This window comes from Alosa sapidissima, chromosome 20, assembly GCF_018492685.1.
Source record: "Alosa sapidissima isolate fAloSap1 chromosome 20, fAloSap1.pri, whole genome shotgun sequence".
Lineage (NCBI taxonomy): Eukaryota > Metazoa > Chordata > Actinopteri > Clupeiformes > Clupeidae > Alosa > Alosa sapidissima.
The window spans coordinates 21,346,743-21,368,328 of NC_055976.1; the positions used below are offsets into that span (position 1 = coordinate 21,346,743).

The 21,586-nt window shown below is 40.5% G+C and overlaps 1 protein-coding gene across 1 annotated transcript; it reads right to left on the bottom strand.

Annotated features, from left to right (window-relative positions):
- Positions 1–15,152: 15,152 nt before the first annotated feature.
- On the bottom strand, positions 15,153–20,692 carry LOC121694966 (solute carrier family 22 member 4-like). Its single transcript, XM_042075409.1, has 10 exons — positions 20,333–20,692; positions 20,029–20,132; positions 19,084–19,238; positions 18,130–18,301; positions 17,789–17,930; positions 17,554–17,645; positions 16,799–17,013; positions 16,234–16,416; positions 15,717–15,852; positions 15,153–15,608 (listed from the first exon to the last, which is right to left on the bottom strand). The coding sequence occupies exons 1-10, from the start codon at positions 20,690–20,692 to the stop codon at positions 15,509–15,511; spliced, it is 1,659 nt and encodes a 552-aa protein (XP_041931343.1). The 3' UTR covers positions 15,153–15,508.
- Between the last annotated feature and the right edge of the window lie 894 nt (positions 20,693–21,586).

Below are 21,586 nucleotides of genomic sequence, written 5' to 3' on the forward strand. Positions count from 1 at the left end.
ACCTTATATGTGGTGCAGCCGTGGCCTACTGGTTACATTTAGCAGACACTTCTTGACCAAAGTGACTTACATATGTCAGCTATATTACAAGGGATCACATTGTCCCCGGAGCAACTTGGGGTTAAGTGCCTTGCTCAAGGGCACAACGGTGGAAGCTGGGAATTGAACCGACAACTTTCAGGCTACTGCACGCTAGCCCAGCTCCTTAACCACTACACTACCACCGCCCTGGTTAGCTTCGGACTTGTAACCAGAGGGTTGCCGGTTCGAACCCCGACCAGTAGGAACGGCTGAAGTGCCCTTGAGCAAGGCACCTAACCCCTCACTGCTCCCCAAGCGCCGCTGTAGCAGGCAGCTCACTGCGACGGGATTAGTGTGTGCTTCACCTCACTGTGTGTTCACGGTGTGCTGAGTGTGTTTCACTAATTCATGGATTGGGATAAATGCAGAGACCAAATTTCCCTCACGGGATCAAAAGAGTATATATACTTATACTTACTTATACTTATGTGTACACTGAATTCAAGATGTGCATGCCATTTTATCTGTTTTTCATAAGGATGAGACATACTTTACTTTATTGTACTTCATTTTACTATATTGTATTCATCAGTGGCTTGTCAATGAAATACTGAGTGGGAGGGACCTTTATGTAGATGTACAGTCTGTCGGTGATGTCTCTAACCCATGTTTGTTTTTTCTGCAATAAAGCTGCTGCTTCTCTCACAGATTGGGCCTTTTTCTTTTCTCTCTCTGACATGCTCCCAAGTCCTGACAGTCGCCGTTTTCTGTCTTTTTTCCCCTTTGTACTCACACTCACCCATCCGCCTGCAAAATGCCATCCAAGGAGCCAAACGTTCAGATCCTGTTTCCAAACCACACTTTGTGATCATGTTTGCGATTGAGCGTTTTGAACTACCTTTTTTAGAAACACCAAAATCACAAAAGTTCACAAAAGACCCTTTCGATAGAAACAAACCCCAGGATGGCAGAAAACATCAATTAGAATGTCTTGTCACAGTCACACCTGCAGGGGCGGAGCCAGAGGAGCCACCCTTGAGATTCGATTGGCCACCCCAGGTGCCACCCCAAATCCTAGTCTACGATTGGCCATTAACATGGTGTAAGGCGGGGCCTTTCTTGATGCACTTGCAGCAGTGTGAAGTGTCAGACGTCAGAAATGTAAGTGGCAAACACGCTTGCCTTTATTGGCCTGCGGCACAATTGAACAATTGAAGGTTTCCCCGATCAAGATATACTCCTTACGCAACTTTGTGTAGGCTTAACAGAGGTAGCCTAAATATCGTGCCTATGACGATGAAGCTTTAAAAAAAAAAAAAAAAACATTTATTTCACTTGTCTCGCTGGATTGAAGGCAGAATGTGGGCTGTTGCACAAATAGATGAATGAGGGTCGGGAGATTCCGTTAACAAAAACCTAAAGTTTTGCTAACATTTTGTCCATTATTATCGTACAATATGTCTCCATGCAGGGCAGGGCTGGTTCTAACCTAGGCTAGGCTACTATATTTGGGTGGGCTGGTAGAAATTGTGGGTGGGCAACATAGCAAAGCTGTCAAATTGGATCAAAACTAACATAAACACAAAACAAACACAAAACAATCAGTACTACCTAGCTTGAGTTGCTGCAGCCAACAGCCAGGGATAGGCAGTATGTCTGATACATGTATGTAAAATACAAAATAGTATGTTGTCATTTTTATTTTATTTAGTTGGAAAAAAATGACATCATATTTTGTATCAAAATACTTTATAGGTTTGTAGTTTAAAAATACTGCCAAATATTTTTGGTAAAACCAATAACCCACTTGGTGATGTGATTATAAAAGTGCTAAACAATGAATGCAGCACTGTGAATGCAGAGTTGTTGTGATGAGAATATTGAGATTCAGGCAGATAAGTAACATGTAGGTTGCTCAAACACACAATACACTCCACCAACCTCAAGTTTCCAGTCATCCAATTCGAACACATGGAACCATGTGGTTGCCCTGCAACAAGTTTCCCCATGTATTGCCTAAAGCAAAACGTTGAACATTTTATTTAATTAATAATTTGCCCAGACTTGCTCACACACACTAGTTTTTTCCACAGAATTGAATTCTATTTGTGGTGGTAGGTTTGCAGAATTAACTTGAATGCAACAGTTTTTAACAAATGAGCGCAGTGTGGTTTTGATGCAGATTTAAGCACAATTTAGCCAGTCGACTTTTATGCCAACAATTGCAGGATTGTTAATATTTTCTTTAAATGTGCATGTAGGTTTGTTGAGAGACAAGGAGAGGCTGTGCAAAGGTGCACATAGTTCTACAATTCAAACAAATGCCATCCAATTTAAACAGTACAACATGGAAAATCATTGTGTGGTGGTCAGTGTTGATATTGTGGTGGGCCGCCACAAATAAGTCAATGCATGGGAAACAGTGCACAATACACTCCCTCATACCAGCCTCAAGTTTCTTGAGAATTTTAATGATCAGTTTCTTGAGAACTTTCAATCATCCAATCAGAACACATGGAACTAGTTATGTGGTCTCTCTGCAACATTGTTCAATCTGGGCATGCATTGACAATGTCAGAGACTTGTCTCCACTTTGTACCGCTTGACAAGTTCAGTTGTGACTTTTTGAGTGCATCTCTGATACAGTATTTAGGCTATGAGATGTAACAGGCAGGTTAGCATAGTTGATCTGTTGACTGTTTGCAGGTTATGGCATGTCTCGTAGGCAGAGAAAAACTGAAAAACTCAGTCAGTGTACTATTAGATTAGATAGATATGGAAGGTTTGCAAAGTAATATCATGCTCCTTTTTATTTTTGGTACTTTCAAAATAGAAAAATACAGTTGATTTTGATACATTTAAAATTAGGGTATTTGATATTTTATTTTAAAATACATTGATGTATTTTTGCCCATCCCTGCCAACAGCTAGAGCAGCAAGGCAGCTACAGTGCTACACTCTGTTGGCTGCAGTGCTACCTAGGGCTGGCCCTGATGCAGGGTACTGTCAAGTAGTGAAGTGATATGCAGGTACAGTAGCCAATGTTTAAGTCACCTAGCTGAGTTAGATAGAAGACGAGCCCTGCTTGCTATGTTAAGGTATTTCTGTCCCTCCCAAACTGCGTTAAAATGGTATGTTTAACAGCACCCCTGGACCCTCATAGGCCAATATGATCCTCAATATTAATCAAAATAGTAATAATAACAATAATATCAATAGAATATTAAATAATAAAGAAATAAACAAATAGACAAAAAAGCAGGTCAAATTATTTTAACAGCTACAAAAATAGATAGCCATAGATAGTATAAGTCAGGGGTTCCCAAACTTTTCCACGACAAGGCCCCCCAAATACCACTAGGTTCTGGCCAAGGACCCCCGTGATGTGTTATTAAACCCATCGAGAACACTACGGCAAATGTAAAAATACATTAAGCTAATCCTAATAATTATTTTAGCCACAAACACTTTGCAATGGAGCATACAGTGTGTAAAAATTGTATTTGGGGATTTCTGCTATATGAGAGCACACTCTACTATTATTCCCAGTCATTATCATGGAAAATATAATGTTCAGATATGCGACACATTATTATAATGGCATTGTATAACAACCCTAATAGTAACTAGATGTACCGCATAGCGGTACAAAATATGACCGCCGCTCAGTCCTGTACATCCATTCCGCGAAAATAAATCACACTTCAATTTGTCTCCATCTTTTACTCCATCCCCCACTCTTGAAACTTTTGTGTATGCTTGTTTGGCATGCCTGAGTGTGTGTGTGCGGCTGCACAGAAAGTAGCCTACTTGTGCTGAAAAGGTGAATAGATTGTAGAATAGCCAAAGAAGATGTAGCATTGTTATAAAACCTTTAAAATCTCTAAACAATCACAAGTAGGGCAGGTCATCACAGTTCATCCATTGCAACTGGATTGATGAAAGGTCACTTACACCTGTAGGCTACATTGTATTTGGGAAAAGCAAAAGCTATCAGCATAATGTTATTTATGTATTTATAAACAAAAACATCTCTGTCAGTTCCATGCCGTTTTCAACAGCTATCAAAAACAAAGGTCATTTTTGGATGGATGGATTTTTTGTGAATATTTCTTCTTCTACATAAGATTTTAGTCATCTTTAGTTCATGTAATACTTTATTGTCAATGCACAAATTAAGTAACAGTAGTCTGAAACGTTATTGTTAATGCACAAATTAAGTAACAGTAGTCTGAAACGAAATGCTGTTTTACATCTAACCAGTGGTGCAAATAACTGACATGTCCAAATGGGCCTTGATGAAATGCGTCGCTAGACTGTTCATACACATTTTAACGGGCCAAAGTTGAAGAGCTTTTGTCCGTTATTGTTCGTGCAAATATAGGCTGATTCATGTTCCCTTGCATTGTGTAACTGAGGTCCATGGCTAGTCTGGCTTTCATCAGACCAAGCTCAATCTTTTAAGAAATCAAAAAATAAATAGCGGGCAGATCAGGCTGGGTTCACCCAGCCTAGTCCATAGGCACCCGATATTGTTTAATTTTCAGATTGAGATATACACGCTCTGGCTATTCTAAATGCAAAAATGCATTAGGGAGTTATGACAAAACTGTAACTAACAAACTAGATCCTAATAGAAAGCTGTTAGCTTCCCTAAGCTACAGGTAGGATTATAAGGTAGGCCTATTTACAACATAAATTGTCAATAGGCTATGCTGGCGACACAAATAAAATCTCCTTTGGAAACCAATGGTTTACGCCTTACAGTATCAAGCGGACTTAAACTGTCATATCGTGACGAAAAGTTGTAATAACATTCACGCAGCTCCATGAGTCAAGGAAAGCGCGAATGAAGTAGCCACTTCTAAATGGGACCCACTACACAGTAGCTTAAGGTGTGTTGCTAAAGCAGCCACAATGAAATGAAGGTGTCATTGTTTGGATACTTCACACACACGTGCTTTTTAATTTCACAGACTACAACTACCAAGCTGGAATCAAAGCACATCGATTCCCCTCTCACACCCTGCACGCACTTAAAACAAAATAAACAGGCGTCTCAGTCTCATGCATGTATAGGCAAAACTGTATCAGACCGGTGTAACGTTGGTAAATCTTCCATTGCACAGAATGATTTTGTAGCACGTGCAATAAATGACAGTCGAAAGATACAAACAGTGCTGCTATCAATTTGCTTGGTATAACCGCATTTATAGTTTTCTACAAATGCAATCAATCAAATGGGCCTCCATCACTCAACCAACGCTAACGGTAACATTACGGTCCTTATTGATATTACAAGATTAACGTACCTGCAGTAAAAACCAAGCATGTCCGATAAACATCCTCACTTCATCCTCACTTACACTTCATGTGAACATCGTCCTGTCCTTATTAGATGTTCGCTGCGGTAAATTACAGTCCTTGTAGGAAGTGTCCATTATTTTTTCAACCCACTTTTAACTTCCAAAAAAATTACGTCTCACTGCAACGATGCGCCATCTAGTGGACAAACGACTACTTATCGCCAATACTGAAAATGCAGCCATGATGATGATGATGAATATTTTGGCTTTCTTTTGATCCTATTGAATTTGTAATTATGTATCGGCCGTTCTAATACCGATAGTATGTGGGTGCCTGTGTGTGTGCATGTTTATATGTGTGCACCGCCATTTACAGGCCAATGAGTGTACAGTCACTAAATGTACACATAACCTAATTTTTTTAGCCCCCCCCATGGATGAAATTCTACGAAACTTGGCATACCCCCAGAGAATGCCAGGTCAATCATACACATAAAATTTGGTGCAGTTCTGAACATCTTAACTGAAGATAGGGGCGATTAAAGCAGAATAATATTGCATTTTCATTTTTGACCGGGGGGGGGGGCAAATCACAAATGAGTGATTATGAGCCAGGTTGATGTGGGCCCTTGAGACCAACATACCATAAAAGATTCACAGAGAACTGTGTCTGCCCTACCCTCCTTTCGGGGGGTCCAGTCCAGCGGGGGGGCTGCAGATCAAAACGAAAAACGATGGTTCCATGCTATCCATGTGGGGTTACATGCCCACCAAGTTTTGTGTACCCCGGTCTTTCAGTGTCCCGGGAATCCTTGTTGGTGTACGTCACTAAATGTACACATAAATTATTTTATTGTAAGGCCCCCCATGAACGAAAGTACACAAAACTTGGCATGCATTCAGAGGGTGTCATAATGATCCTACACTTTTAATTTCGTGCAGTTTTGACCTTGTCAGCCAGAGATATTGAGATGAAAACACCTAATTTTTTGCTTTTTAATTTTTAACTAGGTGGCGCTATACATGAAATAAGTGGTAATGGGATGGGTTGACATGCCCCCTTAAGACCAACATACAAAAAAAAGGTGGACCTCCTAGGCCCTACGGTTCTCGAGATATTCACAGAAAACTGTCTCCGGCCACCTACAGGCCAGTTGGTGTATAGTAACATAAATTAATTTATTGTGTGGCCCCCCATGAACGGAATTCCACAAAACTTGGCGTGCATACAGAGGGTGTCATAATGATCCTACACTTCCAATTTCGTGCAGTTTTGACTATGTTAGGTCACAGATACCTTCAATTACACCACCTCATTTTTACTTTTTTGTGTTTAACTAGGTGGCGCTATACATGAAATGAGTGGTTATGGAATGGGTTGACATGGCCCCTTGAGATCAACATACAAAAAAAAAATGGTCCTCCTAAACCCTACGGTTTTCGAGATATTCACAGAAAACTGTGTCTGCCCTACCCTCCTTTCGGGGGGTCCAATTCAGCGGGGGGGCTACAGATCAAAACGAAAAACGATGGTTCCATGCTATCCATGTGGGGTTACATGTCCACCAAGTTTCGTGTACCCCGGTCTTTCAGTGTCCCAGGAATCATTGACGGAAATTTGGGCATGCGAAAAAGAAAAAAAAAAAAAAAAAAAAGAAAAAGAAAAAAAAAAAAAAAATCTGACTAAACCTATATGACCGCCGCTTCGCTGCGCGGCGGTCATAATAAGTATATTTTAACATTTTGAAATTTATTTATTTGTTGCTTTTATTTTTCCTTCTAACTTGCTGAGCACCCCCTCGCGGCCCCCACTTTGAAAACCACTGGGTTAAGGCACGTCAAGTTTCTCACATACTGGAACTTCAAGATACATAGCCTTATGATTTTCTTATTCAGTTCTGCACTGGACTTGAACTACGAAATTCGGCAAAGATGCACAATTATGATTTTGGCCTATTGATTATAATGTGGTTAATAGAGTCCTGAAGTGTGTCGTAGCGTTTCCATGACCGCAGAATCACTGGATCTAAACAAACTTTCGAAGTGGCATAAATAGCATTGAATTTAGACATGTGGCATCATTTCTAGCTAATAAAAATAAATATATCCATTTAAACGTGTTTACCTGCTAGGCAGCAGCTTAGCAACATAACACGGATTCCCTGGCAGGTGTAATAGAAAGAAACAAAATTCCAGTGGATATTTCACGTCTTCTCAAGAGCGACGTTTTTTGCCAAAAAAATAAAGCAAAAACACGTCCGTGAATTTAAGGATTTTAACCGCATGCTGTGAAGTTACATAGGTCTCTTTTACGGAGGAAACCCATGCTAAAATAAAACGCTGTAGTCACGAATTTGATCGTGTTGGTATGAATACCATTAATGCACAAATAGGCTGACACCAGACATAATTTCACTGCATTTCTTACTTCCAGTAACTATATGCATGTGACAATAAACTTCCTTGTATCCTTGTATCCTTGTAGAAAGCCACCGCTATGGCGATTTCAATGGTTAGATTGATTTGTTTAGATCCAGTGAAATTGCTGCCTTGGCAACGCTACGTCATGGCTTCGGGACTCTATTAAGTAAGTATTAAGGTTTTGCACCTACGTCATAATGTCATGTGACCGTTTGTTTAAAACTAGAGTGGTAGGCAAGAATGGTAGGCAAGGCACTGCAGAGAGTGGTAGGCAAGCCTACAACAGTCGGGTTGCATAGGCTACACATAGTTACAAATAGCTTCAAAATTGAAATTTTAATATCAAATATTGACCGGGATGCCGACCACTTGTGTAGGCCCTAACAGTTGGTTTTACAATAAGAAGCAAAAAGGCGACGAACGACCGTTTAGCCTACCTATCCTAGTGGTTGTGGAGGATGATCGTTAGCAGCTGTGAAGTCTTTTATTCTCAAGATAGCCTAATGGTGTAGCCTACTGTCTACGAAGACGTAGGCTAAAATACAACTATCTACAATCATCCAAAAATGAATTGCCAGAGATAGGCTATGAAGGGAAAAAGTGCAGCATTTTAAACATGGCAAGATTATTTTTACCGGAACAGTTTGTTCTAATTTGTCTCGTGAAATTCGTGCTTGTGGACATCAATCACCTATCTTCTGTCCTTCTATTTCAAGTTATCATGAGTGTCATTTGATTATATAATCACAACAAATGCTAATAAATGAAAACAGAATAGGCTTATGTGCTATAGGCTAACGTTACAGGTCACTTAGGCTAACTCCCGTATGTCAAAATAAACTGATTTGATCCTAATTGTTTAGCGATCACACACAACAACTTAACACAGCAACCCCAAACACCACTGTTGAACCTAGGCTACTGCTTCAGTCATGTAAGAAATAAGCAGTTTATGAATTATCTTTACCCGTTTAATCAAGTCCACATGACCAAAATAACAACATATTTAAAGGCTGAGCTAGCATAACAGCCTAATATAGGCGATGCTGCAATGGATAACTAATAAAAAGTTTCATACAATTAATGAACTTTCACTCACATTCTGAGTTTTTCTGGGTGGTTATATATCCATGTAGATCGTCTTCGAATAAGCCATCGCTGTTATATGATATAATATGTTACAGGATTCATGACTAACGCCATTAATGTTACATGATGCTGACTGACACTGGCTATAACAGTAGGCTACCGCTTTAACGTCTGCTGAGTCTACTGCCTACCAAAACCTGTCGCTGTTCAGTTGAAGTTAAATTATCAAATATTGTTTGATTTTGTGTCAGCTTTCAGAAGGAAGACATGTTCCTTTCTGGTCAAATTTCACAGCTTCTAAGAAAGTCTATCGTCTTCATGTAAACCGAGTTTTGAACAGAGAAAAAAAGTTATGCTACCATTAGGCTACATGCAGGTTCTCCCATAACGTTATCGATACAGATCAATGCACCAAATCAGGGCGATTTTAGCGAAACAACGTTCCTGTGACAGGCTATCAAATATTGAACAATGGGATAACGTTTCATCATCACCTTTATTGATGCCTGAAATGTTGACATTGCTGAAATACAGAGATGTAGCCTACTGAGAGGCAGCTGCAGACAACGATGTTCAATGGGTTCAACTTGTCCCTTGCCTACCAGCTGGATGTAAACAAAGCTATAGAACCTAGAATACGTCACATGAAAAACGTTAATAAGCAGAGCCCGTCTACGGAGAGCCTTGCCACTCCGTATTAAGTCCCATTGTACCGAATTTTGGATGCAGTTCCACCAGAGCTCCACTGGGGGCGATCGCCATGAGTGCAGAATGAATGGAAGTCGATGGAGCTAGACGGCTAAATTTGTCTCTTTCACCTGATTGTCGTTGACAAATCTCAGATTTGATTGTAGTTTGTATAACTTCAACATGGGTTATAGGTCAAAAGTTGAATGAACGAGTACTTATGTCCTTTTGATTTCTTACAGGTTGGGTCGTTGTTGCACATAACACGCTAGCATTGTGCTAATGAATGACATCATTGACACATTTTAAAGGCTTTTAAGAACAATTAAGTGACTTTAAAAAATATAATACTCAACCAAGTGTATTTTCTTTGCCTCCCCTTTCGAATACAATACTCAAATTACTTGACAAAAAATTATATCCCGAATAAAGTGGATTTTGAGGGGTACAGCTCCATAGACCTCCATGCATTCTGCACTCGTGGACGAGCGCCCTCATGTGGAACCACAGAGGGAACTGCAACCAGTTCAGAAACCGGAAGTTTTCCGAGAGTGGCAGTTCTCCCCTTATTAGACATTCTCTGGTATAGGTCATAGACATAGGTCATAGACAAGGGGGCAGGCGAATTCCCGGAAGTAGAAGAATCGACGTAGGCTGGAGGGACCACCTCTCTGCTAACTCCCATAGAAGTCCATTCATTCTAGGATTTTTTTGAAATACCATAACTTCATATAACATACATCCTGTGCTGATATTGTAGCTTTTGTGTAATCAACATAAACACTACAAAGGCAAAACAGACTCCACTACCTCGTCCGTAATGTTGGTTACCCGTAAGAAGAATGGTTAGCTTGTTTGGTTGGAGGGAAGCTAGCTTTGACATAATCTCTCTTTCGCGCCGTAGGGAGATCACCGTATTGTTTGGATAAGAAGCTCAGTCCACCTTACTGTCTATGACGGTAACTCATAAGCAAAACCTAGCATACACGACCGTATGTTAAGGTAAAGCATTACACAGAGGCAACCTAATTTAAAAAAAAAAAAAAAAAAACGGCAGTAATCATTTCAGAGGTTTTCGATGGATTGACCGTAGGTCGGAAAAGTGGAAAGAAAATAGCTTCAAGGCTATAACTTTTTTGTTTTGTTTTAGCATGACTGTTTTTGAAGATGATCATGTATGGTAGCTTCAACATTAACACGACTTGGTGAGGATGATATTAATAATAATACATAAATAAATGTATTTTTATTTATTTTTTGATGACTTTGAAGGCGAAGGAAATGTGAGAAGAATTTCTGTGTGTCTATCATATGAGTTACAAGATTCAGTTCTATGGCTATCGTCACGAAGTTAAGTGTGAGGCTGCGCAGTACTGGGGGGACCAACTGAAAAATCGTTCTATTTGACTCAGTGCCCTCCCATTGAAAACGACGGAGTCTGTTCGTCCATTTCTTTTACTGTCTATGGTCATAGACAGTAAAAGAAATAGACAGTAAAAGAAATGGACGAACAGACTCCGTCGTTTTCAATGGGAGGGCACTGAGCATAGGCACTGAGTCAAATAGAACGATTTTTCAGTTGGTCCCCCCAGTACTGCGCAGACTCACACTTAACTTCGTGACGTTAGCCATCGAACTGAATCTTGTAACTCATATGATAGATACACAGAAATTCTTCTCACACTTCCTTCGCCTGCAAAGTCATCAAAGTTAAACATTTATTTATGTATTATTAGGCTATTAATATCATCCTCACCAAATCGTGTTAATGTTGAAGCTACCATACATGATCATCTTCAAAAACAGTCAACAAAACAAAAAAGTTATAGCCTTGAAGCTAATCTTCTTTCCACTTTTCCGACCTACGGTCAATCTGTCGAAAACCTCTGTAATGATTAGTGCCGTTTTTAAAAAAAATAGGTTTACTTTTTTATTATTATTAGGTTGCCTCTGTGTAATGCTTTACCAGAGAGGGTTAAAGCGGAGCTAGTAATCAAGGATCTTTGGCTTTACCTTAACATACGGTCGTGTATGCTAGGTTTTGCTTATGAGTTACCGTCATAGACAGTAAGGTGGACTGAGCTTCTTATCCAAACAATACGGTCATCTCCCTACGGCGCGAAAGAGAGATTACGTCAAAGCTAGCTTCCCTCCAACTGAACAAGCTAACCATTCTTCTTACGGGTAACCAACGTTACGGACGAGGTAGTGGAGTCTGTTTTGCCTTTGTAGTGTTTATGTGGATTACACAGAAGCTACAATATCGACACAGGATATATGTTATATGAAGTTATGGTATTTCAAAAAAATCCTAGAATGAATGGACTTCTATGGGAGTTAGCAGAGAGGTGGTCCCTCCAGCCTACGTCGATTCTTCTACTTCCGGGAATTCGCCTGCCCCCTTGGTATAGGTTAGGGGCTTTGCTCAAGGGCACTTCAGCCGTGCCTAGGCTACTGGTCGGGGTTCGAACCGGCAACCCTCCGGTTATAAGTCCGAAGCGCTAACCAGTAGGCCACGGCTGCCCAATTGAAAGCTCTCTCAGTCGTTTTGGATAAGCATCAGCTAGATGACTAAATGTAAATGTAAATTCTTGAATTATTCTTAATTCTGATCACACTACATGAACTTGCATAAGGTATACTATTTGGCACGACAGGGGCCAAATTGTATTGTTTTTTTTATAGTTTTAATAGGCTCAATGTTTGGGATAAAAAAAGCTTTTTTTTTTGCAGTGCTTCCATACTTGAAAAAAGTATTTTGAGTATTTTCTAAATACAAAAATACAGTATTTTATTTTGATACATTAAAAATGAGCACAACACTTTGCGATGGTTAGCTTGTCACCTGTGACGATATATGCTAGGCCTAAGTGACTGACCTATATGGGTGCATTTGGAGATGCCTGATGAAATCAGACGTTGTTGAATAGGCATAATTTATCCTGGTGCCACACACCTTGCATGTAGCTGTTTGCTTATTTCCTCTGTGCACGAACCGAAAGTAATGATAAAAGGCACAACTCCGGGAGGACTTCTTGTCGCCATGGTCAATGCATTTTTTTATATATATCTGTGAGTTACGTTGCACATTATGGCACATAAGGGGCCATGCCGCTCGTTATACGTTTTCCAAAGTACTGGTATACTGTATGTAGCAGTAAAATAAAATAGAAATACATGAATACATTTAGATTAAAAAAGCAATAATTGCATGAAATACAGCTTGTTCAGGAGTCTCGAAGCTCGAGTCCGAGTCAAGTCTGAAGTCTTTTGAGTGGAGTCGCAAGTCAAGTCTGAAGTCATTGTTTTTGCGACCTCATTGTTTTAGGCTATGTGAAAAATAGTTTTCGCAAGTGCAAGGATATGTGGATTCAATTCATCATGTTTGCTATGTCATTAGATAAAATAAATGTTCAAAAAACTAACAAGTCAAAGAAAAGCTTTATGGTAAGAGATCATAGAAGAAATATCTGGTGTCTCGCAATGTTCATTTCTATGGAAATGCACCTAGTTTATCTTTTATTTATTTGCATTGTGCAGGCTACATTCACAAAGCACTGCAAGATTGGCAGCCCAGTGACTTATATTCTGTGCTATAGCCTATGTGACTGTCTGTGCGGCACACCCATATTCAACATGACTCCTAACTTTGCAGTAGGGGTTAAGTCATTGAGAGACCTCAGACCCATTAGACCAGCCTCAGACGAGTCCAGGAAGTGACGTCAATTCCGGAAATAAGTACATAATTTACTTTACTCTTTATGGAGAATACAGCTGGAACGTGTTTTCTTTTACAGTTCATGGAAAAAATAGTCACATTAGGTAGAAGCTTTTTTATTATTATTCGTAATTCACATTTATTTATTAATAAATATTAAATAATAGCCAAGTTCGCCTAGCCTAAAACAAGGCCTGCCTTTGGTTCAATTGATTAATTTTTCTTGGATACCCAGTGTTATATCACAAAATGTTTGTGCAGCAATACGCTTTTAAGGCTGATCTCTAATAATGGCAATGAGGAAAGACATTTCAGGTCCAATTGATTATTATATGTTCACGTAGCGTTTCAAACAAACTGGTAACGTTGCAATAATGGGTGTATGGGCATTTGCTTAAAAATGGTTGAGAACCACTAATCTACATGCGAAATTCCCTGAATATTAGTGCAGATTCCCTCTTGTTAAGACATTAAGAATGAAATTGCACAAAATGATAATTCGCCTCATTAAACCTCTCCCTGTGTCGGTATATCGAGAACTCCTCCTATGGCGTGAGATTGTAGGCCTGAAGTTAAGCAGCAGCGATGGTCGTGGCCGCTGAGTGGAAGGGAGACCTCCGGTTAAACTATAGCGATCTTGCTACTCAATGTTTTTTTAAGATTGGCTATCACTATGTTACAAAGACAGTGAAATATTAGACAAATGTATGGCCAGTTGGCCACCGCTTGTTAACCCATTCGTATATGCAGCCTACACTGTGCATTTGTTTAAATTCGTCAGTATTATATCATAGCAAAGAACATAGTCTGAACGTACCAGAGAAATGGTACAACCCAATGGGGTTGAAGGTTTGAAAATCATATTTTATTACATTATATCCTGAATTGTTGGTATGTGATGGTAATACTGCATTTAATTACATGCAATATTGGATAACATTACATTACACCCCCCCCCCCCCCCCCCCAAACTGTTATTTTCATCCCTTTTGGGAGGGTCCAAATCTCACCTAGGGGGATCGGACCCCCCCAATACCCCCTGTAGATCAAACCATGTGCTTACAGTTTTTTTCTGAATGTTTAAACACAACTGTGATTCTTATAGCACAATTTCTAAAATATTAATACTTATAGCAAAACCACTCACTGAGTTCGCAAAACTAAAAGCAAAAACACTGCTTTCTCAGTTTGCAATTTTGTAACACACAATTTGCACAACTGTAGGCACAATTCACTGCACAGCACTCTTTTTGCGGAACTGTAAACACAACTCATGCTTTACACTCAAATTTCAAATGATCAACACACTCCTGGCAAATCTATATACATGTATGGCTATTATTTACACTATTTTGCCAACTCTCTGGCACACTTTCTCATGTGAAAACTGTTTTAGATAATTATTTCACTTTACAATCAGCCTAAGCACTATAAATAAGCCACAGGTCATGTACAATGGGTACAATGGAGGGAGCAGAAAGAGTGAGAAGAGAAGGAAATATCCCTTTTACAGACAAAAAAACAGTCATGTGGGGATATTGGCAAAGTGAACTAATTAGCCTATCTAAAACAGTTTTCACATGAGAAAGTGTGCCAGAGAGTTGGCAAAATACTGTAGTGTAAATAATAGCCATACATGTGTATGATTTGTCAGGAGTGTGTTGATCATTTGGAAATTGAGTGTAAAACAGTGAATTTTGTTTACAGTTCCGCAAAAAGAGTGCTGTGCAGTGAATTGTGCCTACAGTTGTGCAAAGTGTGTGTTACAAATTTGCAAACTGAATGCAAAGCAGTGTTTGTGCTTTTAGTTTTGTGAACTCAGTGAGTGGTTTTGCTATAAGTATTAATAGTTTTAGAAATTGTGCCATAAGAATCACAGTTGTGTTTAACCATTCAGGAAAAACTGTAAGTTTAATTTCAGTGCTAGTTATGCCCCTGGTGGAAGCTGTAAGTCAATTAACTTTTTCCAGACTCACTCTCAATTACAATTGAGAAGGTCTGCGTGCTAAACAGGCCAGACAAGTAGAAGATTGTGTGAAACAATTTGTCAAGAGTATTTCATTGGAATCACATCTTTAGGGGGCAGTAATGTGCCACCACAATTATCTTAACAACTGAGAATGACTAAACTGAGTATCTCTATTATTTAATTAGTTAATAGGCCTACAAAAAAGCATTTGGGTAACCAAACCCAAAATGTAATAAAGCCATTTTCTAAGAACAGAAGCTGCCTTATGGACGACTTCCTTAAGAGAAAAGCATTGTTTCACATGTCCTGCAAGCTGTGTGATTTTTCCAGTCCAATGCCAAGTTGTTTATTTTCCTGTTCGATTTTCCTCTTGACTGGTATCTGTTTCTGGCAAAACCTGTGAAACACAAATACACCCTGAAAACCCACAAATCATGCGTCTTTTATCTATATAACGCTACTGGCAGGATGCACCACAAAGAGCACAAATGTCTGCTAGACCTACCAGTGGAGGGGTTTGACTTCACTAATAAGCTCGGGGAGCTCCTCGTCTTTAGTTTCTGGTAATAGTAAACCTAGAATACCACTGATGATGGTGATGCACCCCATCAGAATATATGGTAATACCTTGTTATAAGTTCCTGTAATGTAATATGAAAATAAATAGATTAAAGGTACAGAAAATGTGGTTACACTTTACTTGACGGTATGGACATAAGAGTGTCATGACACTGTCATGAACGTCTCATAAACAAGTCGTAAACGTTTATGACATAACGCTTCTGTTATTACGTGTCATTTGTTTTTTGTCATAACGGGTTAGGATAAGGATTAGGTTTAGGGTTCATGTGTCATGACAGTGTAGTGTGACTCTTATCTCGATACTGTCAAGTAAAGTGTTACCGAAAATGTAAAACCAACTAAAATTTAATTGTTTAATCTAGATGATGAAGAACTCAGGGTTAGATGATGTATACTTATCATTCCAATATTTATTATGTAGCTGTCTTGGGTCGACTTACCAATATAGGCCACATATGGAGACACTGTGCTGCCAATCCGAGAGGCCATTGAGGTGACGCCCAGCCCCATGTTCCTCACTACAGTGGGGAACAGCTCCGTGCAGTAGAGGTAGAGGAAGCCGAATGCCCCCGTGATACAAGACTTTCCAGCCATCGCCAGTGTGATAGTCAAGGCGTTGAGCTCTACAAGAGACAAGAGGAGAGAGAGGTTAAATGGTGCCTCTTCTTCGCATTGGTTTGGAAATGTGAAATATGAGTTATAATTATTTTCCTGCAGTACAGTAGTTCAGGGAATATGGAACACATAGGCCTATTTTGTATTGTCTGAAATAAAAAGTAACATTTAAAAGTAACATGAAGAAACACCCATTTTTAATGTTTGTTAGTACTCCAATGTCATTTGCCAAGGGGTTCTCATACATTATACATACAACTGTACAATTCTGGCAAACTCATGAGTGCATGTCCAGGAAACGACAGTCATATATAAAGGCAACTGAAGACCAGACACTCCCTCATGTTAATGGAACATAATAAGTGGACAGGGGAAAACCTGTGCACAAACCTTCTGGAACATATTTGATGATTAACAGCAGAAGCCCACAGATGATTAGCGAGAATCCCAGAGTGAAGCGCCGCGTGGTGTAACGCACAGCGAACCACATGCTGCTGTAGCCCACCACCTCACTGGCAGCAGCTATGAGGCAGTTCAGGTAAGGATCCCCATCCATGTTTGAAGTGTTTAACGACAGCCCATAATAAGTCAAAGACACTGTCATCCTGTGGGGTAAGAAGTATAAGTATATATACTCTTTTGATCCTGTGAGGGAAATTTGGTCTCTGCATTTATCCCAATCTGTGAATTAGTGAAACACACTCAGCATACAGTGAACACACAGTGAGGTGAAGCACACACTAATCCCGGCGCAGTGAACTGCCTGCAACAACAGCGGCGCTCGGGGAGCAGTGAGAGGTTAGGTGCCTTGCTCAAGGGCACTTCAGCTGTGGCCTACTGGTCGGGGTTTGAACCGGCAACACTCCGGTTACAAGTCTGAAGCGCTAACCAGTAGGCCACGGCTGCCCCCAGGGACGGAATATGGTGAGGGTTGGTTGCCATAGCAGTGCTTCTGAAGCATCTACTCTGCACTGGTAATGAGTGACGTTCAACATGGTGTGTATTCTCATCAACAATTTAATTAGCCCTCATTTGCCATGGAAGAGATTTTCTTCTGAGGACATCTGGCCTTTTTCAAATGACATTGCAATCTTTAATATTTCTATACATTTTTATATTTCCTCAAGAAATTCAGGTTTATTTACCACATGATGATGTTCAAGATTGTGGTATTCCTTATATTTGCAGTACTGAGAAGATCAATCCATGTATAAACCTTCTGTTCCACTGTACTGTTCTTTTGGTGGAAAAATTATATCATACACATCACTGTAGAACTCAAGCATAGTTTTTCATACACAAAACAGTTGAAGGTAGGCATTAATATTTATGATATCCATGGACTGTATACTAATACTAGCATCGCAAACACTTGGTCACCATCAGCTCTGCGGTGTCGTCTCTATTGAAGATGACGTCAGGAGGAGTGATGCCGTTCTTCTTGGCAGCAGCTCTAATGATGGCCTCAGCCTCCTCCACTCGACCCTGAGACAGTAGCCAGCGAGGGGACTCTGGGACAAACCTGAGAGAGAGACAACAGTTCTTGCATTGCTAAATTTGTATGTTCAGCTATCAAGGAGGGACAAATCTTCAGTCTTTATATCAGAAGCTTATGATGATGGCTAAACTTTCTACTGAAAGAAAAAGCTCCATAGTATTGCATATCACTGAAATGCAACTACCAGTACTAGTGTTAGTAAGAGGACGATTGACTTGCTCACCACCACATAGGTATGTAGAGGAATCCTGGAGCAGACAAGGCCAGTAAAAGCATTCTCCAGTCCCGGATGAAGTAGGCAAAGAGCGGAAGAATAGAATAACCGAAGGCGTACGCCAGGCTCACACCCAGAGTAGCGAAGCTTATTCGAGGTGACTTACTCAGAAGTTCACATCCTGTTAACAAAGGAAGGACATTGATCACAATCTACCATAATCCAACTACAGCCATTCACTTCCAGGGGTATAACTAGATGGGGTGACGAGGGTGGCTTGAGACCCCCCAGAATCCAACTGGCCACCCCAAGTGTTGCCCTGCCAGAGATGTGATAGTTGTGCTTGTCAACTATAAAACACCTACAATTTTCTTGCTCAAAACAAACATTTTACTTTGTTTTGATGACCGAGTATTTTAGGCTACATTTCATTTCATACAGGCATGCAACATTGCATCTGTGTTCAGGTGAGATTTCTGATGCTCTGTATCATTTCTTTACATGTTTTTTCTCTCATCAATGCAAGTTTATGTAGCCTACTGTATATATGCAGAGACTTTCTAATGAGGACCCAGCACTCAAAAAATCCTCCATAGAAATGCACGGGGCTAGTTTGTAACGGCAATATGGCCGTTGTCTACACATATCACACCCCTTCCTCGGCAAAACGTCGACATGTGAATACATTGAGCCAATCATGTTATGTGATGTGAATACATTGAGCCAATCATATGGTGTGTTGTGAAGACATTGTGCCAATCATGTGTTGTGAACTCGCCACTGGAGGAAGATTGGTGTCGTGAAGCCTTGCGCACGCGCATTTCTGCCGAATAGGATGCCCGATGAGTGCCCAAAAGGTGTTGCAATATGGCCGCCGAGTGGAGGGACTTGCCTAAAAGGACTTTGATATATGGCAAGCTCAGTGCCAGTGGTTTAGTGCCAGTGGGGGAAGAGAAGATGTACCTAGAATGAACGCTGAGCAGTAATTGGCTATTTGTCCCATTCCAACGATGAAGTAAAACACACAGAACATCTCCCAGCTGTTGGAGGCAGCCTGAATCACACTGAAGATGCACTGCACTGCCATGGTGGCGAAGAAGATGAACTTCCTTCCATACCTACAGTACACAACATTGACATTGACATGTATTCATTTAGCAGACGCTTTTTCCAAAGCCACTTACATATGTCAATTACATTACAAGGGCCATTGGTAGATTGCCCTTGAGCAACTCGGGGTTAATTAAGTGCCTTGCTCAAGGGCACAACAGTGGAAGCTGGAAATTGAACCCACAACTTTTCTATCTGCTGCATGTTAGCCCAACTCCTTAAACACTATGCTATCATCGCCCAACATAGTAATAAGTTCTCAGGTTGTACACAATAAAATAGAAATGTTATTGGAAGTTTGTTTCATAGGATCCAGGTGGATCATAGCCTGACGTTGTCATAATCAATTCTAGTCAGATTTTGAGTCTGATACGGCTCCATTGGAACATGATTATGGGGCGTGTTTCAGCCGACACAGGGGAAAAATTCCTCTGTACTAAAGTAATAATTTGTTATCTAGTTTTACACAGATTAAATGATGGTACTCTTAGCCGTGAGGATTACCTGTCAGATATGATTACACAGATGAAATGATGGTACCCTTAACCGTGAGGATTACCTGTCAGATATGATTAACTGTGAGGATTACCTGTCAGATATGATTAACTGTGAGGATTACCTGGCTCGATGGTGTTTTATGTTTAACGTCGCCTTCCAGGCAGCGCTGCCACCACTGATTTAAAGGCACCTAATCCTAATCCTAACCCTAACCTTAACCCATGGCTAACCCTAGTGCCTTCTAGGCAGCGCTGCCTTGAAGACAACATTGGGGGCATAAAACACCAAGAAACGGATTACCTGTCAGATATGATTCCTGAGAGAAAGGACCCTGTCAGTACACCGAGGAAGAACACAGTGACCGTAAAAGGGGTTTTCCAAGCGTCATCGCACACCAGATTCCACTGTGGAATATAAGATGTGATCTGCTCATGTAAACTTCTATGGAAGGCCTAATGAAAGTCTATATAATGTTTTTTCCAGACTCCAGACTTTTGCCAACCTGATACCATTTTGCTTAGGAGGTGCAGACTGTTATCTTGTCATAACTTGTTAATGTCAACATTTTACTGCCTGTATCTACATTCAGGTATTACAGATTTACCTCAGTCACAATGGTGGACAAGTATCTCTCCTTGCTGTACACCCAGCCATCCAGACAGCGCTCTGTGCTTTGGTTAGAACCGGCATCCAAAGCCCCCTGTTCCGCATAGCGTCTGCAGCGACTCAGGGTGACCTCTCCTTTCACCTCCTCGGTCGGGAGGGACAGATTGTAGCCCGGTCCCCCATAGCTGCTGTTCAGGAATGGAAGCCTGCAGTGGTGAAGAGGAATATCTGCCAGGAAAACCATGGCCATTCCCACGTATCCATTGGGGATGCTGCTGAGGCTCAGGAGGATATACATGAGTCTTTGAAAAGGCCCCCATTGGCCCAAAAAAGATGTAACTTCTTCATAGTCTCTCATCGCACATTGATTTCTCTTTAATTTTCTTAGATTTAAATTGTAGATATCCTGGTGCCTTCAGTTATGGTAAAGTAAGTATTTAGTCAAAGACCTTTCTTCAGTGCTCCCGTTTGTCTGCTTGGCTCTCTCTGTATAAGGGACACATTCCTACCAAACCTGCTGAAGACCATTTGATGATTATATTGGCACAACTCAACCATCACATCTAGGGGCAAAGTGCTTCTCCAGTTTGTGATAGGTGAAAACTTAATGAATCACTTTATTTGCTGAGCATGCTAACTATTTGGCTACCAACCAAACCTTTGTCTGTGAGAGTGAAGAATTAATTGAAACAGCGTATAATCTCTCTCCACATCTAACAAAGGTACTGTTTTTGACTGTTTTTTTGCAAGTGCTATATCACTCCTTCCCAGTACATGAAAAATGTGATCGTGTAAAATTGATCATATTTCAAATATGAACCATTTAATTAAGCATAAAACCAACCCCCTAAGCATGATGAACTGTATCTATGAGACAAGAACAGATCATTCAAATGAAAAGTAAATGAAACATAGACAGGTCATTCACAAGACCAAGCCTATATCTAAAATATGTTTATATATTATTGTTAAGTAAGGGATAATGTATAGAACGCCGGTCATTGTCGGGAGATAGGTCCCGACAGGGCGAACCGGACCCCGACGCGCAGCGGAGGGGTCTTGTTCCGCCCTGAAGGGAGCCACGATTAAACGGTAACAAATAGGCTATAGCCCAGGCTATGCAGGCTAAAGAGTCACATCGTGGGGAGTTTATTGTGTCGTTTTGGTAAGTAGCCGTGTAATAAGCGGGATAATGGGCTTCAGGGCGGAACAAGACCCCTCCGCTGCGCGTCGGGGTCCGGTTCGCCCTGTC

Excerpts from the sequence above, each read along its gene's own strand:
- LOC121694966 (XM_042075409.1), bottom strand. The coding sequence starts at position 20,692 with ATGAGAGACTATGAAGAAGTTACATCTTTTTTGGGCCAATGGGGGCCT. Across the intron at positions 16,417-16,798 it reads CATCAAATATGTTCCAGAAG|AGCTCAACGCCTTGACTATC; the intron begins GTTTGTGCACAG and ends TGTCTCTTGTAG. Across the intron at positions 15,853-16,233 it reads TCCATATGTGGCCTATATTG|GAACTTATAACAAGGTATTA; the intron begins GTAAGTCGACCC and ends ATTACATTACAG.